General features: G+C 38.4%; 1 protein-coding gene across 3 annotated transcripts in view; it reads right to left on the bottom strand.

The window, feature by feature from the left end:
* The window catches only part of VAV3 (vav guanine nucleotide exchange factor 3), a 356,891-nt gene that overhangs the window by 101,251 nt on the left and 228,102 nt on the right, over nt 1-27,538 (bottom strand). For all 3 annotated transcript variants that reach the window (XM_007090051.2, XM_042998088.1, XM_042998089.1), the window contains 4 exons: nt 22,024-22,125; nt 21,617-21,717; nt 10,149-10,174; nt 4,048-4,093 (listed from right to left, as the gene is read on the bottom strand). In XM_007090051.2, the coding sequence (XP_007090113.1) occupies nt 4,048-4,093; nt 10,149-10,174; nt 21,617-21,717; nt 22,024-22,125 (275 nt within the window). The remainder of the gene's footprint in view (nt 1-4,047; nt 4,094-10,148; nt 10,175-21,616; nt 21,718-22,023; nt 22,126-27,538) is intronic.

A 27,538-nucleotide genomic window follows, 5' to 3' on the forward strand; every position in this document is an offset into this window, starting at 1 on the left:
CCTGATTTTTTTTTTAAAGCCAGTGACTGTGGACTTAAATACAAGATGCAATGAGCTGCAAATAAGACAAAAACATGGGCTTGACCAAAAAGAACACATGTCCTGGAATACAGACTTGCCACATGCAAACAAAAATAAATCTTTCATCTTTCATACTTAGAAGGGAACGTTTAAAATTCAGTATTAAAATTTAATTAGTAACTTTGACCTTGAGTGCAACTTTTAGTGATAAATATTACACCAGTGCTCAGATTTTGAGATTTATGATCTCATGTTCTCGAAAAAGGCCTAGCACCTCCGTGTTCCTGAAATAATTGATCTGTCTCTTACAAGTGTTATTTTCCTGAAACCAACATCTGTCTTAGGAAGAAAAGTACAAACTGATGAAAATATCTGCTATATTTAAGATATCCAAAAGAGCTACCACAATTTGCATCTAACACATTACTATATTTATAAAAGCAGTCAAGATCATAAATTGATAATTTTCTTAGCACACAATAGAAGACAAGAAAAAATAAACTGCAAAGCCATTTGCAAGTATTTTCTATAAAGATTAACCACAATTATTAATAAAGAGTGAATGTTTTATATGTGCTAACAACACACGATGCAAACCCATAGCTTACATTTTTCTCGGTTTGAACAGAACCCCACAAATACGTTCTCAACTTGGGAGGTTTTTCTTTTGTTTCTATAATGCAATCACAAACACTATTCTAACTTCACCAAAAAACTCTCAACCACCAGTCTTGATTGTTTCTCTTTTTTTTTTTAAATGTTTATTTATTTTTGACAGAGAGAGAGAGAGAGAGAGCGCGAGCGCGCACGAGCATGAGCGGGGGAGGGGCAGAGAGAGAGAGAGAGGGAGACACAGAATCTGAAGCGGGCTCCAGGCTCCGAGCCGAGAGCCGAGCCGTCAGCACAGAGCCCGATGCGGGGCTCGAATTCACGGAGTAGGAGATCGTGACCTGAGCTGAAGCCTGACGCTCAAACGACTGAGCCACCCAGGCGCCCCTGATTGTTTCTCTTCTTAAAGATACACAAAATATCATGGCCATCAGATAAGCAGGGAATACTGGCAAATCTGAAAACAACTATATTTATGTAACATCTAGCCTCAATGGAAACTCAACATAAAAATATGGGTCTGTGTGCAAAGAAATAACCGGCAAATATCACTGATTCTTCTATGCATGACAAAATGTCTGATATTAAGCTCCTTGCTCTACCATAAAGTAATTATTATAATAACTGCCACCCCTTATTATTTACTACATACTTGGGGCTGTTATAAAGTGCTTTATGCCTATTAACTTGTGTAACACTTATTACTCATGCTCACAACTCTGTAAGGTAGGTACTATTATTAGTATCCTTTCAATGAGGAAAGGACAGCAGAGAGAGGGGAAGAAATTGCCACAGGTCAACAGCAAGTGAGCACCTAAGTTGAGTCCCGAGTCACTGTGCCTCAGAGCCATGCTTCTTACCCCTAGATTATTCAATGCTCCGTTACTGTACTTGTGCACTTTGTCAGCAGGAGGAATTTAAAAAGCAAGAGAGCCAACGCACACACAAAAAGCATACAACAATTCATTAATTCACTTAACAAACACTTCTTAGGCACCTACCACCCATATAACTATGCATTAAGTTCCTTTCCAAAACGAGAGGCCTTACAGTTAGTCGGTCTTTTGTACAAGCCACCCCAAGTGAGGCCCTGGAAAACACTAGATGTATTCGCAGTCAGATATGTCAACTAAATTAGCTAGAAAAGATGAAAGGAATTTCCATGGTAAAAGCATGAGCAGCAAATAATGCCCCTTGCAAGCAGTTTGTCCCTGCTGAGAAAGCCTCAATTTTACAGATTTCTCATTTAAACGTCTTGGAATGAATGTAAAAACTGTGAAAATATGCTAAATGATAATCAAGACCAACTCAGTGCAGGGCAGTGATCAAGGAAGGGTCAACTTTGAACCAAAAAGCTAGCAACTTGCCAACAGAAAGAAACAAAGATGCACACATAACTCAGCCAGACATCAAAAGACACCTACAGGGAGAAACACTTGTTTTCACCGTTAGCATCTACAACAAGCAAGATCTACTATTTGTTTTTGTTTTGTTTTGTTTTTTGTTTTCAAAAATGTAGAGAAATGAGAAAATGCTCATATATAATTACCATACCTAATGGAAAACTATATGATACACAATCTGTGTGTGTGTGGGTGTGTCTGCATGTATATATACATGTTTCTTTCCCCTTACAAATATATCGGACCACATCTTTTGTATTCTTAAGTTTATTCTTAATGATGTTCTAAAATCTGTGGACAATTAGGAATACCAGAGCCGCTCGCTGTACATATACAAAGCCATGAACTTGAGCATACACTATTATATTACTGGTCCACTTTGTTATACTTACCATCTGTGAATTCACTATACCTCTCTTTAGAAAAGCTAAGGGTTCCTAAAAATTCCAGCTATAAAGTCAATTGTTAATAGTCAAATGTGTTCCTATTGACACATTACAGAAATGCATTTCCCTGGAAGAAAACGGATTAAATTAAAATGTCCACAGAAGAAAGAGAAAATATTTTTAAAATAACACTTGTAAAGGTTAGATCATTTTCTGAAATAAAAATAAATTACACCTCACACAAAATAAGAAGAAAAAAATCTGTTCACAGCCATGCACTCATACTAAATAGAACTGAAGAAGTCACTTCTAAATATTACTGCAGAATCCTCTGCAAAGGGTACTGTGTTGGGAATTTTGAACTATTAAAATAAACCAGAACACCTATATTTTTTTTAATGGCCTCAATTTTGTTCTGTAGTTAAAAGATTTAAACTGATCTCAGGACATAAGTGAGGCAATTTCTAGCCAGAGGCAACAAAGGTCCTATAAATCTTTTCCAACAGCTCATAAATTGGCATGGCTACCATGGGTGTGGTTTCAGTTAAAAGCTAGAATGCTTTGAAAGCTCAGGTTTACAACTAGGTGAATGCTGTTTATGATGAGAAAACAAAACACACAATCCAGATTATTTTCCAGCAAGGTTGCTTCATGCCCCACCTGATTTATTATCAAATTCGTATATTTGGAATCCTTTGGGCATGAGTACCCTTTACCCACAATAATAAGACCATTTACACCACAAACCTTTGGTAATTAAACTGAGGAAGGCATTGTTTAATGGGTGGAAAAATAATTATACTAAAATAATGATAAACAAACCTCATGATGTTAAATAGAAAACAACTGTATGCTCTCTGCAGACAAATAATTGGTCTCAAAGGAGGATACTTGTTCACCAAGTCTTTAAATTCATTCTTCTATTATAAAATAGTACAGATGAAGTATGAAGAAAAGTATTTTCCCAAAAGAGGAGGGTACCAAAATTGTCTAGTTTATGAACTTCCTTCACCCCCTTAGAAAATGCTAATTTTGGGGGTGCCTGGGTGGTTCAGTCGGTTGAGCATCTGACTTCAGCTCAGGTCATGATCTCGCAGTTCATGGGTTGGAGCCCCACATCAGGCTCTGTGCGGACAGTTCAGAGCCTGGAGCCTGCTTTGGATTCTGTGTCTCCCTCTCTCTCTGCCCCTCCCCTGCTCATGCTGTCTCTAACTCTCAAGAATAAACATTAAAAAAATTAAAAAAACAAAAAAAACAAAAAAATAAAATGCTAATTTTTAAATGCTAGCTTGTTGGATGACTTTCTTTCCACATTTGGGAAGAAGGGGAGGGTGTTGGATATACTGTCATTAACCAGGGAGCCTGAAGCTGTTCAGCAAGTAAATACCCAGCTCGATGGCTGGTTCTTGAGTTCAGTACTGGTGGTTACTCATCACGTGAGCCTATCCCAGGAAGCACTGTCAGGTAAATGATTTACACAGTAGACTGGCGCCTCCTGGTCACTCATCACATACCAAACTGCCAGGAACAAAGGCCAACAATCCGTCTGACCTTCTACACCAATTCCCATATACTTTCATAATCACTTAACTGAAGTTATGATTACAGACAAGTAATCAAAAACACACCTGGATCCACCTGTCTCGGGTTTCTTCGTAGTCCATTGGTCCGTTTCTATGCAGAAAAGTGAAACAAAGCAAAACAAAGATTTTGCATTAGTAAAATTGTATTAATATGTGATACTTTGGAAGGCCAATAAATGTTTCACTTTTTCCATTTAAAAGTATGACTGAATTTGAGCGAAACGTGCTTCTACCGTGTTTGTAATTTAACATTTTTGTTTCTCTAATAAGTCTTTCACTTGAACATCTACAATTGATGTTGCTGATATAACACCACAGAAAAGAAAGATCTTTTCATTTGCCATCTCCGGGTATTATGGCACAAAAAAAATTTTTTTGAAAGTCATAATGAACACAGGAATTATTAGAACAAAGCCCAAGTAGCTATTCTTGGTTGGAAAATGCTCCCAGCAAAGACATGTGATGTCTAAAACTCTAACTCAGCTATTTCTGAGGCCTGACAGGCCAGAGACTAGAGAAGATATACAACCTCAAAACCAAGATCTGAAGCTCTGGCTTTAACAAACATTTAACTGAGAATGGTGTTTTAAATATGGTCACTTGCATCTCAATACTTTAAAAAATAAAACAGGCATGCAGCTTGTGAAACATGAAAGTTAATTTTTATCATAGAAAAGAAAGCCATATGAAAAATTGTGCATTACAAAAATTATAAATAAGATGCAAAACAAATTTTAAATGTTTGAAAATGCGTGGTTATATGTTCCATTTCACAAATAATTAAATTCATTCCCACCTAATAAGTAATCTCACTAATTAATAAGGACTTATCACTTTTTATTATACAACTGGATGAAAGCTGAGTCTGTAACAACCACAAAATTTAGATTTTTACAAAAGCAATTTTCTCTCTGTGTTGGGGTTTTTGCCTGTGTTTGGAGGAGACTTGGGTTCATTCAGAGCACACTTGGCTTTGCTAAGCACATATTAACCATGGATTTTTCTTAGGGTTCCTCTTGCTGTTTTCATTCACAAGTTAAATGGGTGAAATAGGTTCTTACAGCCTTCCTGTCTCAAAGCTCATTGAGCAGACTTTCAGGATTCTCAAGGTGGGAGAAAACTGAAGAAATTTTTACAATTTTTTTTTTTTTAATTTTTGAGACAGAGAGAGACAGAGCATGAACGGGTGAGGGGCAGAGAGAGAGGGAGACACAGAATCCGAAGCAGGCTCCAGGCTCCGAGCCATCAGCCCAGAGCCCGACGCGGGGCTCGAACTCACGGACCGCGAGATCGTGACCTGAGCTGAAGTCGGACGCTCCACCGACTGAGCCACCCAGGCGCCCCTACATTTTTTGTTTTTAACCAAACTACTTTCAAAATGGATTTGAAAAAGCCCAATATGATCATTAAAATCAGCGGTGAACCTGTGTTGAGCAAGATGGGTAACTGTACTGGAAAAACTAGTATAAAGAAAACTGTTATAAGTGAGAAGAAAATGTCTCTCTTGGCTCTTGGTAGACAAGACACAAAAAGGAGAAGCGTGAGAATCCAAGATTCATAGCTGATAATTTGGAAGAAAGCTGCTTTCAATGAAAATATCTGTTCTCCCTGAAATGTTGTAACATTTTGCAGAGCTCTCTCTATAAAGGACAATGACCACAACTGACAATATTTTCAACAGGAAAATATATAATGATGGATATCATGTTGCTACTTACTTCCTACATATCCCTTCACCTTCTTAATGTACAGTAGAAGCTGTCTTTCTGTGCTCTTATACCGTATACAATCAAAATGCTGGAGGCAAGAAAGGAATAAAACCTTAGGGCCTTATTCCTGGAATCCCCAAACTAGTACCATTTAAAAATCATAGACTTAAAATGTGGAAAAGAGCACTCGGGTTTAAGACCAATGCTATACTACCTGAAGTGAGGACTGAAATAGAGAATAATTTGCAACAACACAGATGGACCTAGATGGTATAATACTAAATGACATAAGTCAGAGAAAGATAAATACCATACGATTTCATTCACATGGGCAATTTAAAAACAAAAATGAACAAAGAAAAAAAGAGAAAATGAACATACAGATTGTTAAGTACAGAGAACAAACTGGTGATTCCCATAGCGGTGGTGGAGGTGGCTGAAATAAAGGGGATGAAGAGTACATTTATGTGGTGAACACTGAGTAATGAACAGGACTATGAATCGTTGCACTGTGCACCTGAAACTGATATAACACTGTATGAAAAAAACAATAGAGAAGGGAGCCTGGGTGGCTCAGTCAGTTAAGCATCTAACTCTTAACTTCAGCTCAGGTCATGCGCTGACAGTGTGGAGCCTGCTTGGGATTCTCTGTCTCCCTCTCTTTCTGCCTCTTCCCCTGCTCGTGTGCACACTGTATCCAAAAGAGAGAGAGTGAGAGAGAGACACTGAACATGGTATAATTATTAAGAATATGGATTCTAGGGGCACCTGGGTGGCTTAGTCGGTTAAGCGGCCGACTTCACCTCAGGTCATGATCTCGCAGTCCATGAGTTCAAGCCCCGCGTCAGGCTCTCTGCTGACAGCTCAGGCCTGGAGTCTGCTTCAGATTTGGTGTCTCCCTCTCTCTGCCCCTCCTCTGCTCACACTCTGTCTCTCTCAGAAATAAATAAATATTTTAAAAAATTAAAAAAAAAAAAGAATATGGATTCTAGAATCAGACTGCCTGAGTTCCAATTCAGACCTTGTCACTTGGCACCTGCTGTTTGACTGTGAGCATCTCTGTGCCTCAGTTTTCTCACCTATAAAATGGGGATAATAATAGCACCTACTTCACAGCATTTGTAGTGAGAATTAAATGAGTCCTGTGAAATGCCTGGAACACTTCCGGCCACACAGTTAAGTGACAACTTTACTGTTGTTGTTAATAATGATAATAACAATAATAATATCATCATCATTACTATTAACTTCATGGTATTTTGACTGTTTACATGCACACAAATTACAAACTGTTTTTCTAAAGTTATTGCCCTACTGCTTATGTTTTAGGTTTTTTCTCCTGAAAAATCAGTGACCCCGAAAACAAATTTTTCTACAGGAAGAATGAGTGTAATTATGATTTGTTGTATTGAAAAAAAAATTTTTTTCAGCTACTTATACCAAATGCCTTTGGAGATTTATTTTACTTTAAAAGCACCCAGGGGCTCCTGGGTGGCTCAGCTGGTTAAGCATCAGACTTCAGCTCGGTTGTGATCTCAGGGTTCGTGGGTTTGAGCCCCATGTCGGGCTCTGTGTTGACAGCTCAGAGCCTGGAGCCTGCTTTGGATTCTGTGTCCTCCTCTCTCTCTGCCCCTTCCCAGCTCATGCTCTGTCTCTCTCTCCAAAATAAACAAACATTAAAAAAAAATTTAAACAAAGCATCTAAAAACTATTTTACATTGTAAAAAAATTTGTAAATATTTAGCAGACCATAAACAATTTTAAAATGCTAATTTCAATTGTCATTCTGTCATATTCCATCCCACCTACTCCCCTCCCCCACCTATATTCTCAAAAGCTTGGACAGAGCTTTTGTCCCTAGCAGGGAGAGGAGAGAAAACAGGAGTGCACACCTAGAGGCAATCCCTGGGAGCTGTCAAATGCAGCCCCATGAGATCAGGAGAAATCGTCTTTAGAACTTTCTCAATCTTCTTTGATCAAACTAGAAGGGGCAGGGGAGGGGACAACCAACCAACCTAATTTTAGAAGCATTTGAGTTATTTCTTGCTTCATTACCCATTACCTTGTCTTTCTCTAAAAGAAATACTTTTATCATCCAAGAATCTCTTCTTGCCTCTTGGGATAAACTTAATTCTCTGTTGATTTTACCAACAAAATAAGCAAAAGGTTCATTTGCCATGGAACTGGCTTTGGTTCCTCAGTTTTAAAGGTTAAAAAAAAAAAAACACCAAATTAAGGAATGGATTTAGAGTGCATATGTGTTAAATAGATAGGTAATAATAATCTTACTTCCCACAGCTGAAGGCAGCTTCTGAAGGCCCACTCCAGAATAGAACATGGGATGAACATGAAGGGGACTCATGAAGGCCTACAGATCCTGTAGCTATTAAAAACTGACCTACCTTAAGAATAAAGTGTAAAATTAAAAATTACAAAGTCACAATCATAGCTACTGAAAGGGGAACAGAATAGGACTACAAACTGGTATATGGAGAGAAAGAACTTCAAGAGTGGGGAAACTACAGATGACAGAGCTTACAAAAGGGTTTTATTATTTACTACTAGGAAGACTCCTGAACATCATACAAGCATCTGCCTCAGAGAATTAAACCACCCTCCACACAGTCTTGGTGGAAAAGCATAAAGTGAAAGATGCTTCTTAACGTTTTTTTGCTACATTTCTCCTTAAACCAAGTTAAGGTTTCCAAATAGATTGGGTAATATAAGAGCTTACTATAATTATGCATCCAAAATAAAGATGAGCAGAATCACACATTAAATAAAAATTGCACTTATTGTATTCAATACTTAAGCAAGTCGCAAAACAACTGATGCTGCATTAAAAAAAAGTCAACGTGAGAATTAATTCATTTCATAATAGGCTTCCGTGTAATTTTTTAAAAGGATAAAATGCTTGGAGAGAATTATTTAGTATCATGTGAAAATTATTAACTACTTCTTATTAGCACACTTTCTGTAAATACACCCACTCCACATTACTTAAATAAAATCAAGTGAATCATCTTCTTTGGAAAAAATAATAATACATATAGGTAATAGGGTAAATGTAAAGTAATACTTCGTTCAAGTTCAGAGTTCTGTCTCAATAATCTAAGGAAGTGTGAGAATAAGAGAAAGCAGGCCACTTTCCAAAATCTTCATTGGCAGCACCCTTATAGTCCTGATGAAAAATCTGACCTGACAACTAAACAGTAAAAGAAGTTTCACATTAATTAATTTTAGCCCTAGAAAAGCCTGCATAAACTATTTTTATGATATTCCTTGATCTAGATTCTAGACTAAAATTCTTAACTGAAACACTGAAGAAGTGCATATGAGCATCCCCATAGCACATTCTTGACACCCTATATGTGCAAATTATGCGCTTATGCAAAAGAGAAGCAGAAATAATTGCTTATTTAATCTTACTGTGCTTTTCATTATTTTCACAATATAAATGCCAGCCTATTAAAAAATATTATACCACCCTTAATGATACATAATTATTACATTAAAATAATTTTGTATAGAATGTTTTTTTTTGTCATTCTTTTACTCTGAAATTCTCAAATTACTGTACTTTTGATTCACATAACCAATCACATACATTTTATATTTTAATTTTCTCCATGATATTATTTTTGGGAGGTCAGATGAGAAATCTGCTACTTTTGGTTAAAGGCCAAGGCAACGGTGGAATCTGTCATATTTTTCATTCTTTCATATTTTTTTTAAATACCTTTATTCTGAGAGGTGACAGGGATCACACAGTTCTAAGCCATTAGACCTTAAACTGTGTTAAGCTGAAAGAAAATGCTATCAGATCTTGCTTTTGATCAATAAGACATGATACAAATCATGTTTGTGCTCAAATAGACAACTACTAGAAACATGAAACCACATTCTGAGATGAACACTGTTAGAACTTTTCAGGACTAGCAAATGTTGGGCAGCCATGCAATGTTTCATGACAGGGACACATCTACCAACTCCCTGGGGTGAGGGCTACCTTCCTTCTGTACTAGTAGGATCAAAGATATTTATTCCAAAGAAATGAATATAGTTGCATTAACTTTTACAAACCTCAGGGTTTTGTGGAATTCTGCAGAAAACTAGGGAAAAGTATCCCGATATTAGGGCCACACGTTGTTAGAGTATTTGAAATTTACCTGAATAAGTACCTAAGTATGATGTTCCATATCACACACATTCTTAAATATTCACATTTTCCCTCTACCTAAGATCTCCAGACAGTGACTGAAAATTCCTCTGATTTAACCTGTGCATTTAATAATTCATAAGCACTTGATTTCTCTAGCTCTGTTTCTATCCATTTTAAGACACACATTTAGCATTCTAAAAGCTCAAGCCTGCTTAAGTTAACAAGCAACCTGAAATGCAAAAGTTATATAAAAAAATTTTAAATGTTAATCTTACCTCCGGTGGTTTGAGCGTCCCTTGTTCTGAAACAAATGTAAAAATTGGCATTGTCAGTGTAAAGTTATTTTGTTTAGTTAGCAACCTTAGCTTGTTCTCTGCAGCTTGGTAAAACACTGCTGCTTTGTTTCCCTAACTAATACTTGTAATATATTTCCAGGGTCCCTCAGGCTGGGCTAGTAATTGTTTTGCAACCCAGGTTCTCTTGCCTTATTGGCTTGTCAGGAAAGTGACTCACAGTTCTAAATGACTTCTAGGTTATGCTTAACTTTTTCAATTGTTGATTAAGCAATGTCAATCCAACCACATAAAGCTCCTTGAAACAGAGGCTTGCACTAAATTTACATGCATGAGAAAAAGCTAGGTGGGAACCTTTCAACACACCTAGTTTTAAGTCTAAACGCACTAAGTTACAAAGGTATTTCATTGAGTATAACAACTGTGAATTTAACACTGTACAGTATTGCATATGAATTTTTTTTCATTAAGTGGCTGTAACTCTTATTTTTTTAATTTTTGGGGGGAAAGACAGTTTAATTTAAAGATGGAAATAAAAAACTGACAGGATTCGACTCCAATGCTAATTTTTCCCTTTCATCTTTAGTTTCCTCGTCTGTAAGCAGAAACAACAATCTACTCATTACATTTTAGTTCTTGAAAATGACTAACAGTTGTAAAGGACCTGGAGATCTGCAGGTGAGTACAGTGGCAGAGGGTGAAGGGTTGTTTTGAAAGTAAAGGCAACATACTGCACGTGGACACCTGCTGGATATTTATGCTTCCTTTCTCCAAGAGCACCTACACACGTTATTGCTTTTCCAGGCTGTGATGGCAAACACCTTGTCATTTTGAGTCTATGCCTGACTGCTCCCATCCAAAATGATCTTCTAAAGAGGGATCTGAGAAAAAGAAGAAACTGAGGGAAACACCAGAAAAGAAAGGACAGGCCTAAATGAGAGCTTTGTAAGCTGTTTCAGTAAGACCATACAAGAAGTCCCACAACCGGAGTTCAAGGGGAAAATTCCAACCTGAACACCTGACTAGCTGCCACAGATTGCTTTACACAGGAAGCTGCCTGGGGCATGGAACAGAAGGTTGTTTTGTTTTGTTTTATAAAAGAGTACTTCTGATTAATGCAAATGGAAGACTCATGACCAAAGTCACCTTTCCATAGAAAAGTTACGTGTGCACTCCTCTGTCAATTTCAAGCCCCACGCCACCAGCTTTCACAAATGACTGCCTTCTATGAAGGCATCTTTGCCAGGTTTGAAGTTGGCCTTTACAAAGGAGTATTCCTGGACAGAAAGCTATTTCACTTATTTTCCTCATTTAGAAATAAGCAATGTTTCAGAAGATAGACTGCCTAAGAGGTTTGTGGAAAGGGTCTCTATAGGTACCATTTGGCTGGATGCTGTGTCAAGACTAAGAACCCAGGTTAGGTGAACTTAGGTTCCTAACAGCAGGTGTGACACCTGTTTTGCTGGTTTGACCAGAAAGACTTATATTCCAGAATAGCCCTAAACTACTTTTTTTTTCTCCTACTGGTGCGTTAGAGAAAGAGCCTGAACTGAGAATCATAAACTGCAAGAAGCACCAAATGGGAGAGGAGTTTAAGTTTTCCATCTAAGGAGACTGAGAAAGGCTGGCTATTTCCAGATGTCCTCCAAAACGGAAAAACCTCAGATCTTTTGGGTTCAGTGTTCATAAGTGAATATGCAACTTAACTTCAATTCAAAATTACCGTTTTTTTTTTCTGACTATTTGCATATAAGTATTTTTATGTCCTTGTGAGTAGGTCTTTTACAGCATGTTTTAAATGTATTCTATTTTTGTATAAAACCTATGATCGCTGATGTGACAGTAAGCGAGACACTATGGTCCACAAGGGTCATCTGGCTGCTCCTCAGAAAGGGGAAAAGATGGCATCTAAGGTGGTCATCTAACTATGCAGACACTTGTGCCTCTTTACCCAGAAACTAAGATCTAGGAATAGAAGACTCTCACTGACAGGCTCTTCATATTTTGTTATGTAGTGTGTAAGTTCAATGTGGCCAGCTCCCTGCATGAGTAAGCACCTATTACAGGACTCAAGAGAGTGAGAGGTCCCAGCAAGGCACACAGGTGACTGGTACAAAGCCAGAAGCAATCCAGACTGGGCTGACCACCTTACCCAATCTCCCTCTTTCATTTACGCACTTCCTGTTGGCTCCTGCTTTCTCTCTTTGATGTCTCATCAGCTTTCCTCGTAATTCTGATTAAATGTACTAAGAACAGCTCTACACAAAGCCTCTTCATTATAATCCAAGTAGGAAAAATGGAAAAGAGGCTTTGTGCTGGATGTAACTCCAACTCTAAGGACCTGAGTTCTTATTTAGGGCTTACCTTTTCCTTGCCACCACTTCCTGTCCTCATGGCTACCATATCTACCCTCTATACCCTGTCACCCAGGAAAGAGGCCCACTTCCTCCATAGAGTTGGTATGGAGAAGTTCACACTTTGATCTGCTCACACTGAGTCTAGCAGAGTGGCTCTTAAAAGTCTCAGCTTTTATTTACTTCTGTGTCATAGTAGGTTTCTGTAAATCTTCTAAGAATAGTGCAAAACCCAAAGGTCTTGAAATAATTCTTAGAACCTGTTTTAAGTTCAGCAATGCTTATCTTATTACTTTTGTACTTACCCTAGTGGCCACAGCATTGAACTATTTGTCTCCTTTATAAACAAAATCTAAATTCTGATAACCATACTAATGCAACAGCTTGTTAACTTATACTAAAATAACAGTGATGAGAGAGAAAGACCCAACTGCCAAAATTGCTTCATACATTTTCAAAGTAAAGGCTCATTCTGGCTAGAAAAATAGAATAAGGGCCTCTTTCAATGAAATATTCTATGGAAAGTTTGCTTTAATTTTGAAGTCTCCAACACATCTTCAATCTCCTCTTGATATGTACCCAAAACTACTATGGCAGGTACTTGGGTCCCTAAAAAACACTTTGTGTGTCACAGTTCTGCATCAAGATCAAGACAATAAGGTCTGATGACCATCAAATCTATTTTAGCTGAATTCTGACCAAACAGAAAGGTTGCTGCTTGAGATCTGATGAAAAAGTCTTTCTTTCTGTCCTCTCTTTTTTCTCCTGGGAACTTCCTTAGGAGTGTAATTCAATTCTTCAAGTTTCCCAAAGTTTTTAATCCTCAACTTGTCTTTACCCCGCAGCCTATTCTCAGACTGCTATTGATCAAACTATAAAATGTTCTTACCCTTTCAAGAGCCTTTCTAGATGGTGACTCACAGGCCCTCAAGGGGTTTATACCTTGCATTCTTTCATCAAGTCCCGACTGGTTTAATGTAATTCAGAGAAGGGGTGTTACTGAGGTGCTTGGAGGCTTTGCAGAACTCCATCTTCAATGCCAGCACAGGGTTCAATGTGCATATTTGTGTAAAAGAATTGTTTTCCACCGAGGCTTTAGATTCACTTACTACCATTCATTTGTTTAAACAAAAAATTCAGTCCTATTATATTTGTTTTTCCAATACAAGTGGCTCTCAAAGCATACAATATTACACAATTTGCTCTCTTATCTGAAGTTCTATTTGTTAAGACTAAACAAATCAATGTCCAGTAAGACGGTTGGTCTCAAAAGAGGCCACAGAAAAGTAATAACCAGAATAGCTTTTGAAGGCGCCTTGTCATCATGGCTAACATGCTATTTTTGTCAAACGTTAAAACTAAAAGACAGTTGAACTGATAAAATTTTGAAGTTAAACAAATGTTAAGTTCACCACTCAGATCTATAGCAATATTAGGAAGAAAAAGTTTAAATACTTGGAAAGAGATTTTGATTTCAAGTCTTTTCAAGAGCTCTAACAGACCACATGATATTTTCCAGTTTACTTTAATAATCATTAGTATGTCACTAAACTCACCCAAATAGTTAAGTGGAAGGAATAATAACCAACCATGAGAATAAAATTTTCTTGGTAAATTAAAAAAAGAGGGCTAATTTATGGGAAAGGCTTTAAGTCATATGAAGTAGAACCAAAGTCATTTTTTGGTAATGAAATCAATGACCAAGTCTCAGTTCATGTAAAAGCAATCTGATAAAATGCCTAGTGGCACAAGGCTGAAATGAAACTATGTTCTAAGAGCTTACCTCTTATGATAAAATACTGCACTATTATTAATAAAAAAGGCATTTCAGATGCCTTTTGGGGTGGAGGTTCTAGGTAACAATCCTGCAGGTTTAAACCATTAGGGTACCAAGGCAACTTCCTTCCAATTAGGAATGGCTATAGCAGCAGCAGGAGCAGGAGGTGGCCTAGATAAAAGAACGATTAAACAGAGAAGCAAATGGGGACCTGCTTTGGTTAAATATTAGAGCAGCTGAGGCTTGCATTCCCACTAAAGGAAAAGATGCATTAAACCGAAGTTTCTGCTCCAGCAATATTTGCCTTCCAGTGCGACTTTCTTTGTTTAAACTGAGAGGCTGCAAAGCAAGCTATATTGATCAAAGTCAGAGTAAGAAGGGTTTAGCAGGGGAAAAACACAAGTGCTCCCAAAAGGTCGCAGTTTGGATTAGACCCTCTTGGTGGTGTGCTGTGAGAAAGAAATGCCATTCTAGAATTGCATCAGCTCTGCAGAGACTTGTTGAGAGTCTCATGTAATGGAGTCCATACCTATTCATTATTAAGGTTGGAAAGTTCTGGCAGCACACTTCAGAGGCCATGTACGTGTTGATCATGGAGGTTGCCATGGTGAATGTGAAGGCATCAACTCAAGTTCAGTGAAAATGAGAGAGGGAAATTGCCTGCTCTTCATATCCATGCAAATTCTCAAATGTTAAGACATAAACTAATCACCCAGCCTTCAAATTTGTTTCTAAGTTGCGCAGTTTGTCTTATAAATACAAAACAGAAAACTAAAAACACCTTTTTAAAATATTTCAAATGCACTTGAGTTAATAATCTGTCATAGTTCAATATTAATATAAATGACTTACTTCATTCAGAAATGCACTGCATTTTTGCCAAGTAATTATTTCAAAGATGAATGAAAACTAGGTAAATTTAAGGGTGACAGAGCAAGAAACATAAAAGGTTTCTAAATTCAGGGAAGACAACATCCAAATAAGGCTTAAGTTCCACAAAAAGAAATGCCTAAGAGCTATTTCACATGCTGATTGGTTAGTGTCTAGCTACATCCAACACTATTAAAGATTGTATTGGAGCAGAGATATCCCTATTTGGGGAAAAGGGAATAACAACTTGAGGTTAAGCATCCTGACTTTGGACTTGGTACTAAGGGATGAATACAAAAGATGAGAAATACATTCCCTACAGGAATGAACACATACTCTACTAGAGGAAATGAAAAGTGCCCAAACCGTCCATGTATTCCACTACATTGTCTACCTCCCCATGTAATTAAGTTGAGGCTATGTAACTGTTTTTAACCAATACAGTGTGATTAAAAGGAAAAAAAAGTGTTATTCATTTCAGTTTATGAGGTTTTAAGAACAGCTACTGGGAAGCCATGTGTTGAATTTGCAAAGTCCCAAGATGGAACCAGCTCGGATCCCCAAGCCATTTCTTAGAAGGGAGCTACCTTGGAGGGCTTTGGAACTCACAGCCAAGAGTGCATGTGTGAAAAATCAATGTTTATGTAGTAAACCCAATGGTATTTGAAGTATTTTAGGAGTGTTTTAGTTGCTTAACAGCAAATACATAAAACCTACATACAAACTAATTAGAGAACAATTTAATTCACACTACTGTTGGGTGGCTAAGGTGAGGTTAAATGACTGGCAAAGGGCTTGTAGAGGAAGTAAGGGAAGAATAGATCTTGGAACTGTTGGGAGAAAAGGGAGTGCATTTCAAGGAGAGGAAATAGTAAAACCCCAGCAAGAATTCTGAAAATGGGATTGACTGGATCAGGGAGTATACTTCCCTAGAAATTGAGATATTATTGTCCTCAGGTGTTCTGTGATATGGTTCTGTTCCTCGCTACTTATTAACCTAACCTAGGCTCCACTGTCAAAGGCCTGATGATTGATGCACAGAGCATGAGCCTTTCCTTGCATAAATACTAGAAAGGAATGCAAAGGTCCTACCAAGTCTATCTTCAATTCTTAAAGCACCAGCCAGGGATTCAGAGAAGGTTTTCATTTCACTTATCCTTCATCGAGTTGGGCTCCAGTCTTTACAAGGGCAGAATCAAAACCTGTCCAATCCCCCACAGCCTCCTGTTTCTGGTTCCAACACTATAGTGATCCTCAGAGCCCAGAAACCCTAGTGCTATACTTCTACTCATTACACTGTCCATCTGTTTGTCAGCCACTCATCACTTGTCACTCATACTTGTCACTGTCTGTCCACTCACTCATCCACCTACCATGGCTTTCCAAAGGTAAGGGCATCACTTAAGTATGGTTCTTATCAGTGAGCAGCTCCAGTCTAACTGAAGTTTGGACACTACTCTGTAAGGAATGGAAGGTATAGGGAGCAGTAGAATCTTACAATCAGAATTGATTTTAATGAAGATCATGTTGGAAATCATATAGAAGGAGTATGATTGACAGCAAGGAGTTAGGAGACTTTTGCAGTTGTCCAAACAAATGACACTGAGATTTTTTTTTTAATCTATAGCAATACCCTATCAGTGGGTTCTAGAGAGCCTTAGGAGGAGAGCTAAGAACAATAGGTGAGTAAATGAAGATGAGAGAGGTGGGCACATCAAGGCGCACATCCAGGTTCAGGTGAGTGCATGGATGCTGGACCTTTAACTAAGACAAGGAGTAGGCAGAGGAATCCTCTGTTAATGACTAACGAGGCTGGTTTTAGACATGTGAAATTTGAGGTCACTGCAGGACACCTGGGAAAGGAGATGGGAGAAGAAGATAGAAATTTTGAATCCAAAGTTCAGGAGAAAAGCCTTATGTGGAACTAGTGACTTATCTACCTGGGTGTAGGTTATAGCTAATGCCAGGGAAATTAATCAGATAGCTAAAGGACAGCATGGGGATGTGGTAGGATATGAAGGAAAGTGTCAAGGGGAATGGTTAAGAGTACTGAATAATAGGGAAAACTCAAGTTAGGTAAGGCCTAGATTGTGATGACCAGTGTATTTGGCAATTACAAGTAGAACAGAAGATTCTCTAACCTTCATCAACTCCTGGGCTACCATGTCATTTTGTACAACTAGTCCCCCTTCTCTGCCTGGACCAACGTTGAGAGAAAATGGCATGATCCACTTTCTGGAACTGCCTTCTACCCCAACTACCCAATGTTTCTAATCTATTCCTACTGGGCACAGCTTTCTGAGCTACAAGTAGCCTCCTGACTCATACTGAGCCTATCAGACTCTCTTTGTCTCCTAAGAATATAGTTACACTACATTAAGCAATAGAATTATAAAGCTCTGTAAAGTTGAGGTCAATCTCAAATCACCTAAGATAAAATTTTATGTGGGAACCTGGATTATCTAAGCATTTGCGTTTGCTTTAAATCAATACCATTGACTTGCTTTAAATTTAGCTGTTTAAATTTAGCTGACCCCACTCCCCCAAGTCAAGTTCTCCTGAAATGCTCTTCTCCAGAAAAAGCCCCATTCAAGTAAACTAGCTCTCCAGCCCTTGATACATCTTGTTCTCCCTCCTGCCCTCCTCCCCTACATCCACATTTCCCCCAATGTCATACCCATCATCGAAAACTATACTTTTGAACTAGCGTACTCTGTGCAAAACCTAAGCCAATGTTGATTCTCTGCTAGCTGGGAAACACCCATACATTCTAGCTTGCCCATGTCCTCAAAATTCTACCTATTTTACCACACTCACCAAGCTCAAACTCACACTCTGTGTGCAGTTTCTACCTACTACAGTGCAGGAAGGGGTGGGTTCGAGAACAGGATGTCATAACTTCCAACTTTTAGAGGGCGTCTCTTTGGGAGTGAGGGGGAGGACTGCTGACAGCTGTATCAGATTCCTCTTCACTCAGGATAAGCATGGACCTTTAGTCATAGGGCTACCCACGAATGCTAATCTAGAGGCAAAACAGGGCAGCCTCCTGGGCAGGTTCTTAATACCTCACACCACTAATTAACAGAGTAGGAGCATTCAATGCCATCAGTCTCTTAGAAATCTTGAGCAGGAAAGGATAGAAAGAGAGAATAAGACACAGTTGCATAAAACAGGAAAATGCAGGACAACTTTGAATGCAAGGCAGAAAACCAAGAGAGCAAGAGAATAATGTTTAAAACTCCAAGAAGTAAATTCAGACAGAGGCTTAAAATTTTTTTCCTGCTTTTGAGTACAATGAATTCTATAAAAGAGTTTAGAGGATGATGCTACCTTTAATCAATGATATGGCTGTAAATAACCATTATCTATAATCTGCAGGGCATGAACAGCCTTATTCTTAGTTACCTTGTTTTCATACTTTTATGACTCAGTTTCCTCATCTTAAAATAAGAGATCCTGGAACTGAAGGTGTCTAAATCTTCCAGCTCTGAGACAACCCATGGGGAAAGGGCAGGCATGGTCCTGGGGATGCCTGAATTTCTCACAGCACTTCAAAGCACTGAAACCTAAACATATTTGGTAATTACTAATTTAACTAAATTCAGAAGTGTTTTTGCTAAAAAAAAAAAAAAAAAAAAAAAATTAAAAAATTGGAAAATCTCTCTTAGACAAAAACCAAGCACATGATTTTACTCTGGTGGTTTACAAGGGTTAGGCACTGTGCATCTATCACATTTGGCATATATCCTCACCACTAATTCACATGACTGGGAGCATAACTCAGGGGTAAAGAACAAACTCAGGAGCTGGACTGCTTGGACTTTCTTCACTCTGTTGGTTAAGCAACTAAGGCAAGATACTTATTTCTCTATGCCTCAGTTTCTCCTATGTAAGAACAGTAGCAATGCCAACTTTAAAGGATCTGTATAGGTCTAAATGAGTTGACAGCAGTGATAAAACAGTACCTGTACCTGGGACTTTGTATTTATTTAAAAAAAATATTATTTTTTTTAACATTTATTTATTTTTGAGACAGAGAGAGACAGAGCATGAACAGGGGAGGGTCAGAGAAAGAGGGAGACACAGAATCTGAAATAGGCTCCAGGGTCTGAGCTGTCAACACAGAGCCTGACGCGGGGCTTGAACTCACGGACCACGAGATCATGACCTGAGCTGAAGTCGGACGCTTAACTGACCGAGCCACCCAGGCACCCCAAAAAAAGGCTTTTAAAGGCTAGGTGTAATTATCCCTACCTTAGGAGGGAAGAAACAAAGACTTACGAAGGTTAAGTAAGTCACCCAGGTGGTAAGCTCTGGAGTGGGATTCAAACCAGACCAAGACTCCAGAGCTCATGGGCTTATTGCTATCACACACAGTCTCCCGGTCCAGAGCTACTCAGTGAAGGGCAGAGGATGCTGCAACTGTGACAGAGGAACAAACGGGGAATGCACCACTCTTGTATCTGCCTGACCAGGAGTTCCCAACTATTTCCTATTGACTTTTTTTTTTTTTTTTTTTTTTTTTTTTTTAGTAAAAGTTGAAAATTTGAAGTCCTTTAGCATCACTTATTTATATCACTTCAAAGTTTGGTGCTCGCTATTTCTTCTATCCACATTTTCTTCACATCATAAAAACAGCAGCAAAAATACAGATTAAGGCCATCCCTTTCAAAACAAACAAACAAACAAACAAACAAAAACCTGACTTCTCATCACAGCACCATGGATTAAACACTGAGTTTTTATTGTGCCCAGCACTGTGTTAATAACATCAACATTATTCCATTTGATCTTCACGAGAATCCTCTAATTTCCATTTTACAGAAGCATAAACAAAATCTCAGAATGTTTACGTAAAATTCCCAAGCTCATGTAGGTAACAAAAGGCAGAGCGAGATTTTCAACCATTTCTGCTTGACTCTCAACTACTGTCCTATACTCTTCTAGTAGAATGCAAGAACCATGCCAACTATGAGATCATTTTATATTCCTCACAGACTGAAACTCCTAAGACAGGGCTGGGGGGTTTACAAAAACACATTAGCCTACCATGCACACATAATATGTTAACTGTCCTCAAAGAGATTAAAGGAGGGGACAAATAAGGACAGAACAACAAAAATTTAAGTGATAAGTTTTATCAGATGGTCAATTAAAGAATAACAATAATAATATACAACACTTCCGTTATATTTTACAACTCTGTAAACTGTTCCTGACCTTCAGAAAAATTAGTGGGTACTAATCTTGTCTCTTTGTCTTAGCAGACTTTGAGCACATTGCATGAACACTCTGATCCCCAACAGAAAATGGGAGGAGCTGTTCTGAGGATTGAACAGGTACGTGCAGGAAGGACCCAGCAGAGGGCCCTAACCAGACAGGCACAGTGCAGGTGCTCACCTAACTTTGGGATCCTTCTCATGGCTGCCCATGCCTAGCACAGAGAGCTCATGGCTCACGGGAACCTTAAAAACCATCCACCGAAGGAGCAAAGTGAGAAGAATGTGCTGTGATCTTAGTCTCTAATGGAATTCACACCTTTTCTACAACTGCCCATTTTCTGAACTCAGCTCTGAAATGAGCTATTATTCTCTGTTTCACTCTTCTTCATATTATCCAAAATAATTCAATGTCCACCTTTTCCTTTGGGAAAATCAAAGGTTGACATGGCTACCTTTTGAACTCAAGCTGTTAAAGATCCCTTTCTTCTGTTCAAAAAGTTTTACTGATTTTGAAAGGTCTTATTGATAAAACACAAGAGAAACTCAGGGGAAAAGGACAAAGAGAAAGAAGAAGAAAGAGAAAGAATAAAGAGGCCAGAAAAGAAAGAGAAGGAAGAGAGCCCAAGAGGAGCAGGGAGAGGCAAAAGGCTATTGAATGCATAATTGCCAACAGCCTTAGCAACTGGCTCATGTAAGAATCATGGAGCATTATTTTTAAAAACCAAGGGGAAAATATTTACATGAAATCCAAAGGATATATGCTCTTTGTTGAATGCTGCAAAATGACAATGTATTCAATTCATTAATTCATGAATTAGTGTGTATGATGTTTACTTCTGGCATCATTAGCATTTCTGAGCTGAATATTTAAGAGAACAAGGGAGAAATTTAAGGACTAAAGACAAATGAAAAATAATTTTTTGGTTTTTTTATTCCACTTGTGTGCTTTGGCTTTATCTGTACAGCAGTACTGAGATTCAGGGGCTGGGCTGAATGAAATGGGTGACACGAAACCTGCCAAGGCCCCCTTGCAGGCCTCTGCCCCCCAGGTATGTATAGAAGTCACAGGAATTTCAAGCAATTTTTTCTAATTGTCCGTATAAATGATAGTTTCAAAAGCAGGTATGTCACAATAAACACATATTAAGAGTAAATTAGGCCTTAATTATGTTTATCAAGGTTTATGTCCTAATTAAGAACAGAATGACAACAATAAACATGACTTACCAGCAGAATTAACTCTGCCACAATTGTCTACTCTTCCCAAACATTCTTTGTGTGCTCTCGCGCCACATTTAAAACATAAATAGCCTTGATAAAATGTTCCTCTGAAAGATAAAATTAGAGGGTGATATGTTAAAAGGTGCTAAGTTCTGCCTACAGGAAAGCACAAGCACGAGAAAGAAACTGAGGGAACATGATACTCTGTGAAGTCTTCTTAGCCGAGGGACGGGGCCTCCTGGGGCTTGGAAGGGAGTTCCTAGGTTCAAGGCTGAGGAAAGATCTACTGACTCGAAACTGTTAAGGCAATTTCCCCACTTGAGAACATTTTGGCTGGTACATTAGAAAAGTCAGAGACACTGAGCAATTACACCAGCTCCTTTAAACTGAGAAACAGGACTGGGCAAGCCTACCTCAGGAGCATCTGGCAGACTTTGCAGGATGTAACCCGACTGAAGGTGTGCATCTTGAACTCATGGAAATTGGAGTCTGCGTAGTCTGGCCTTATGTTCGATCTATAAAAAGGAAAAGAAGGAACTTCTTCAAGAAAGTTTCACAACAAAATAGCAGTCATCTAAAACCGAGATTCATCAGCATTACGTTGGGTAGAGATCTGATTCAAGCAAAAAAGCTATTAAATATGCAAGTTTTCTAAGCCAAAAGTAGGCTTTGCATTAAAATATGCACCAAAATCTGGTTGTGTGCAAAGCAGCAACACGTAAGGATTTAAGCAAACTACTCCTCCTCAGAACTGAACTTTACAGAATGGCCACACGGGTCATCCTGCGAGGAAAAACACAAAAAAACATGCTGGATGTTCATGCTGCATGACAGATTCGCTAGCCACGTCACTGAAATATTAACTAGATGGAGGGGGCGGGAGGAAAGAGAAAAGGGTGCCTCATTCCCACAGAGGCCATCTCTAGGTAAGTGGATGGTGTAATGATCTAGAAAAGTGAATAGAGTAGTTTTATAAAACTTCTTGAAACAAAACATGAGTCCGATGTTTAAAAACTTCCTCCTTAACAATTCACTTCCCATGCAATCCAAATAAAAAATAAACAAAATTATTATGTTTTATATTTTACTTCTATTTTGTGCGTATACAAAAAATACATTAAGCATACCACAAACTACCATAACTGAGGTAACATAAAAAAATAACAAAAGTGACTCTGTGCCAACACTGTGACAACCACACGATGTTCATTACACCAACCCTAACTACTCAGTGCTCATAACATCACTAATTTACAAACAAGGAAACTGAGGCTAACACTAAAATAAAGGAAACAGCAGAGTCAGACACTCCAGCCTAGGTCTGTTCTTTCTGCCCCAAAGCAACAGTACAAGGAGGAATTCAACAATATTCACCTTAATATAATTAGACTGTTGGAAAAAGTCAAACTTGGTCACTCCTAGAGGTGTTTTTTATATTATTCATAATTTATGTCACAGAAGAAAACAGAAAAATTAGAAATGGACAAGTTAAAAAGCAGATACAAATCAGAGGTACACCGGAAAGCTAAGACTGTGCTCTCCAAGATGTTACAAGCAATTTGAGTGAGTGTAGGAAAAGTTTGAGATACTGATGAGCTAGGATTTCCCCTTTTATAGAATACAGCAACTCTCCACCACACAGAGGCTTGGTGTAATGAAGCATAACACAGGCGGGAGACCAGGCATCAATCTCCGAGGTACCAGGAGAAGCCTTATGAAAAAACATTCGCAAAGGCAATTGGAGTAGCAAGCAGTGATGCAGAAGTGTCAGAGAGGTCAGCTTTCCAATCCGTCTGCTGAATATGAGCGTGCTAAAAATGAAATCAAATATTAGTGCCATCTGGGATTTCTCTGCTCAATGCTTCTGGTGACCTCACTTTTTAGGAAAATGTTCTGCTGCGTGCTGAAAAGCATGGCCACTTCCATAGCAGTATTTTTGGGCTCCTGATTAAAAATTATAGTTCTTCATGAATAGACAAGTAGAGAAAAGATAAGGGCCAAGAAACAAATCTCTTCACATTGTTCAGAAAACATTTGATTCTGGCACTGGAAAGAGCACCAAACCCCATTTCCTTAGCCAGGATGGCCTGTTGTTCATTTTTTTTCTGAACATCAAGGTGATACAGTCATATGTGGATTGTCAAGTAACAGCTTCAATCCTGGGAACTGGAAGAATTCATCAGGCTGGAGTTGTCATAGGTCTCCTTCGGAAACTAAGTGGGTTCCAATCAAGTAAGAATTTAATTAATTTTAGAAGCTTGCCTGGGACAGAGGTGCAACATCTTTCTCTAAGGGTCAACTCAAGTGATAGACAGTCTTTCAACCATCAGTTAATTTCACCAACTAACCATGAGAAGCTGACTTTTCAGAAGACATAAGCTCAGAGGAGAATCACACTAAGAGGTTAAGAAGAAAAGTCTTACAATACAGAAAAAAAAATTCTAAAAATGTTGTTAACAGTAGTCGCCATAAGTGAAATGAGACTTGAAATGGTAGGGTACATGGCAGGAAAGAAACGTTGGAATTCAAATTAAAAAGAAAAACCTGTAACTGCATATTATTTTAAATTTAAAATCAAACACTCAAGAATAGACATTAACTCTATGACCCCGAAACTGTTACGGGGGCACTATAGAATACAAAAGCATAGTTGAGTGCAGGAATCTGAAATTAGACCACCTGGGCCGAAGTCCTGACTTTCAAGTCACTAAACGCATGACCTTAGGCGAGTTAGTATGTGTAACACAGAAATACTAATAAAACCAAATTCACAAAGTGAGGTGATGTATGTAAAGTACATAGGACTCTGGCCCAGAGTTAGTGTTCAATAAGTATTGGCTACCATTTATGAACTGTTGATTCCAAATTCACAAAATAATGATGTGATCAAGACAGTGCTTTATGAGTTCTAAGAATCTCTTGGTAGTCTTGGGACCAGTCCCCAGAGGATTTCCATTCTGAGAATTTCATGCAGGAAGGCCATTATATGCTCAGTGTCCTTCAGACCAGGAATCTATATACAACTATTCAAGTACAATAACAAATGGGGTTGCCCAGGAGAGGACATGTATGAAAAAGTCCAGGGTATTGGATGAAATCATATCAAGTGTCAACTGAAGAGAGATGTCAACACACATGGACACATGGGCACTGGGGCTGCAAAAACCAAAGACAGTAAGTTGGCTGGATGGGAAGAGTTGGAAAGGTATACTGGAATAGAAAAATACAGACAAACATCAGAACTATAGGTGGATAACAAAAGAAAAAAAATGATCCAAAGTCGCATTTATTGCAAACCAGGCACATTAACAGGCTCTTCACACAATTTTTTTACATTTACTTCTCACAAGAAACCTAGAAGGCAGAGTCATTCATTCATTTCATATTGATTATGTACTCACCAGGTACACAGGACCTAAGGCCAGAGGAAAAGAAGGATCCCTCCACCAGGGCCCAATGAGTTAAGAGGGCAGATATAAGAGATGAGTAAGAGAGGTTGGCAGGGGCCAAGGAAAGAGGTGAGATCTTATACAGAGGTTAATACCACCTGTAGTTGACAAAAAAATAATAAAAATTAAAAAAAACCTCTGTGGCTACTATAAAGAGCATTCCTTGTAGTGAAGCAAGAGTGAACACAGCAAGACCATACAGGGTTGGGTTATCTACAGATGAGAACTGAGGATCAAATATTGGTTAGCTTACTTGTTCAGTCATGCAGCTCTACATAGAGGACGGACTTCATTTAAGTAACCTGTTTTGATACATGACAGTTTACTTATGAGAACCTGCACAGAATCTTGTAGATTTCTCAGTGAAATGTCCCCATTTCTTTTGCTTCATACATGGCCCATTAATACAATTAATCAGTCAATCAAATATGTACAAGGTCAGGTATACAATGCTCTCAGGCCACCTTTTAACTTGACATACTCTCCCTAGATCATCTCCTCTTCTCACCTGGCTTCATGCTATATTGAGGACCATGTGCCTCCCCTTAGCTTGGGTCTCTTCTCCATTCTCTGAATCTGCATTTCTAGTGGCTCCTCAGGCATCTCAAATGCAACACATACAACACTCAACTCCACAACTTTCCTAACATATCGGATTCTGACCAAATTATGATTTTAATCCATCAACATTCACTCTATCTTCTAGCCTGGAATCTTCAAAGTTCCAATGAGCTTTTCCCTTTCCCTCATACCTTCTACATATTCATTTTCCTTTAACCTCTCCTCTGCTCCAATTTCTCCTCCCCCAAACCATAACCAATTTCTGATTTCTGACCTTAAACATACCTACTCAAAAATTCAGGTTCCATTCTTTCTCCTCACTACCTAATTCAAGCCCACAATATCTCTCAACTAAATTGTTAAAATGATCTTCTTAGTTATTCCATCTCCTACTTTCTCTTCCTACTTAAGGCCACGATCCATACTATTCCCAGAATTAACCTTCAAAAATTAAAAATATGGGAGCACCTGGGTAATTCAGTCAGTTAAGCATCTGACTTTGGCTCAGGTCATGATCTCACGGTTCATGAGTTAGAGCCCCGCATGGAGCTCTCTGTTAGTGCAGAGCCTGCTTCCTCTCTTTCTCTCTCTCAAAAAATAAACATTAAAAAAATAATATATCACTCCTTCCCTTGAAGACTTCTGCTGGTTACTATTGCCTATGGAGACAAACGGCATACAAAGTGTTTTATGCTCTAGCATGCCTCTTGTATGCCTCTTTTCCCCCACTCATAAGCCTTATACTAAGTTACACAGACCTTCTCACATTTCTTAAACATATTCTTCTCATCCGTAATTCTGCACTTTTGTATTCCATTCATTCTGCCTAAAATGTTTCCCTCAACCTGCAGCTGTGAATGTACCTAGTTACTCATTTTTGACTAGATAAAAATGTGACTCCTTTGATAAAATCTTCTGTGAGTCCACCTGATAAAGATAATGATTATCAGGGCGCCTGGGTGGCTCAGTCGGTTGAGCGTCTGATTCTTGATTTCCGCTCAGGTCACGATCCCAGGGTCATGGGATCGAGGCCCACATCAGGCTTCCCACTGAGCATGGAGACTGCTTAGGATTCTGTCTCTCTCTCTCTGTCCATCTCCCCCACTCACACATTCTCTTTCTCTCTCTCAAAAAAAAAAAAAAAAAGATGATCATTTCATCTGGGTTCCAAGTACTTTTCCAGCCCTCTACTATAGTACTACATTGTATTGTAACCACTTATCATGTGTTTCCTACTACCAGAAAATTATTTCTGTGTTACTCATGTTTATATTGCCAGGGCCTACTTCAGTGTCTCACATTAAATACATATTGTTGTTGAATAAATAAAGGCTACTATCTATATATTCAATATTTACCACTTAAAGAGGAAAGAGCTAAAATAAAAAGCATACTTACTATCCCTAGAAAACCATCCATTGAGTTAAAGAAACAAAAACACACATCCATGAAATACCCAAAATATATAACTAAAGACAAAGGAAATAAAAAGGAGATCAATTAGTGGCTACACCGGAGCAAGTGAGAAGAATAAGCAGTGCTTGGTGGATGAAAAGGGGAAAGTGACCCAAGTGTGGGGGAAAAACAAGATTGAAAGTTCAGAAATGAGTATCAGGTGTTCACAGAATGGTGGCTCGGTCAGGTTTACTACAGCATCTGTGACACCAACATGGTTAATTTAATGTGTCAGCTTGACTGGCCATTGGATACACAGATTTTTGGTCAAACATTTTTCCAAGTGTTTCTGTAAGAATGTTTTTGGATGAGCTTAACATTTAAAATGGGAAACTGAGCATTATCTTCAAGATATGTACTTACACCACACCTCTTTTTAAATAACATTTTAAAATACAATAATTTATCTCATGAATAGAAGAACCAAAAAAATGCCCTGGATCATCTCAACAGATGCCAAAAA

This window comes from Panthera tigris, chromosome C1, assembly GCF_018350195.1.
Source record: "Panthera tigris isolate Pti1 chromosome C1, P.tigris_Pti1_mat1.1, whole genome shotgun sequence".
Lineage (NCBI taxonomy): Eukaryota > Metazoa > Chordata > Mammalia > Carnivora > Felidae > Panthera > Panthera tigris.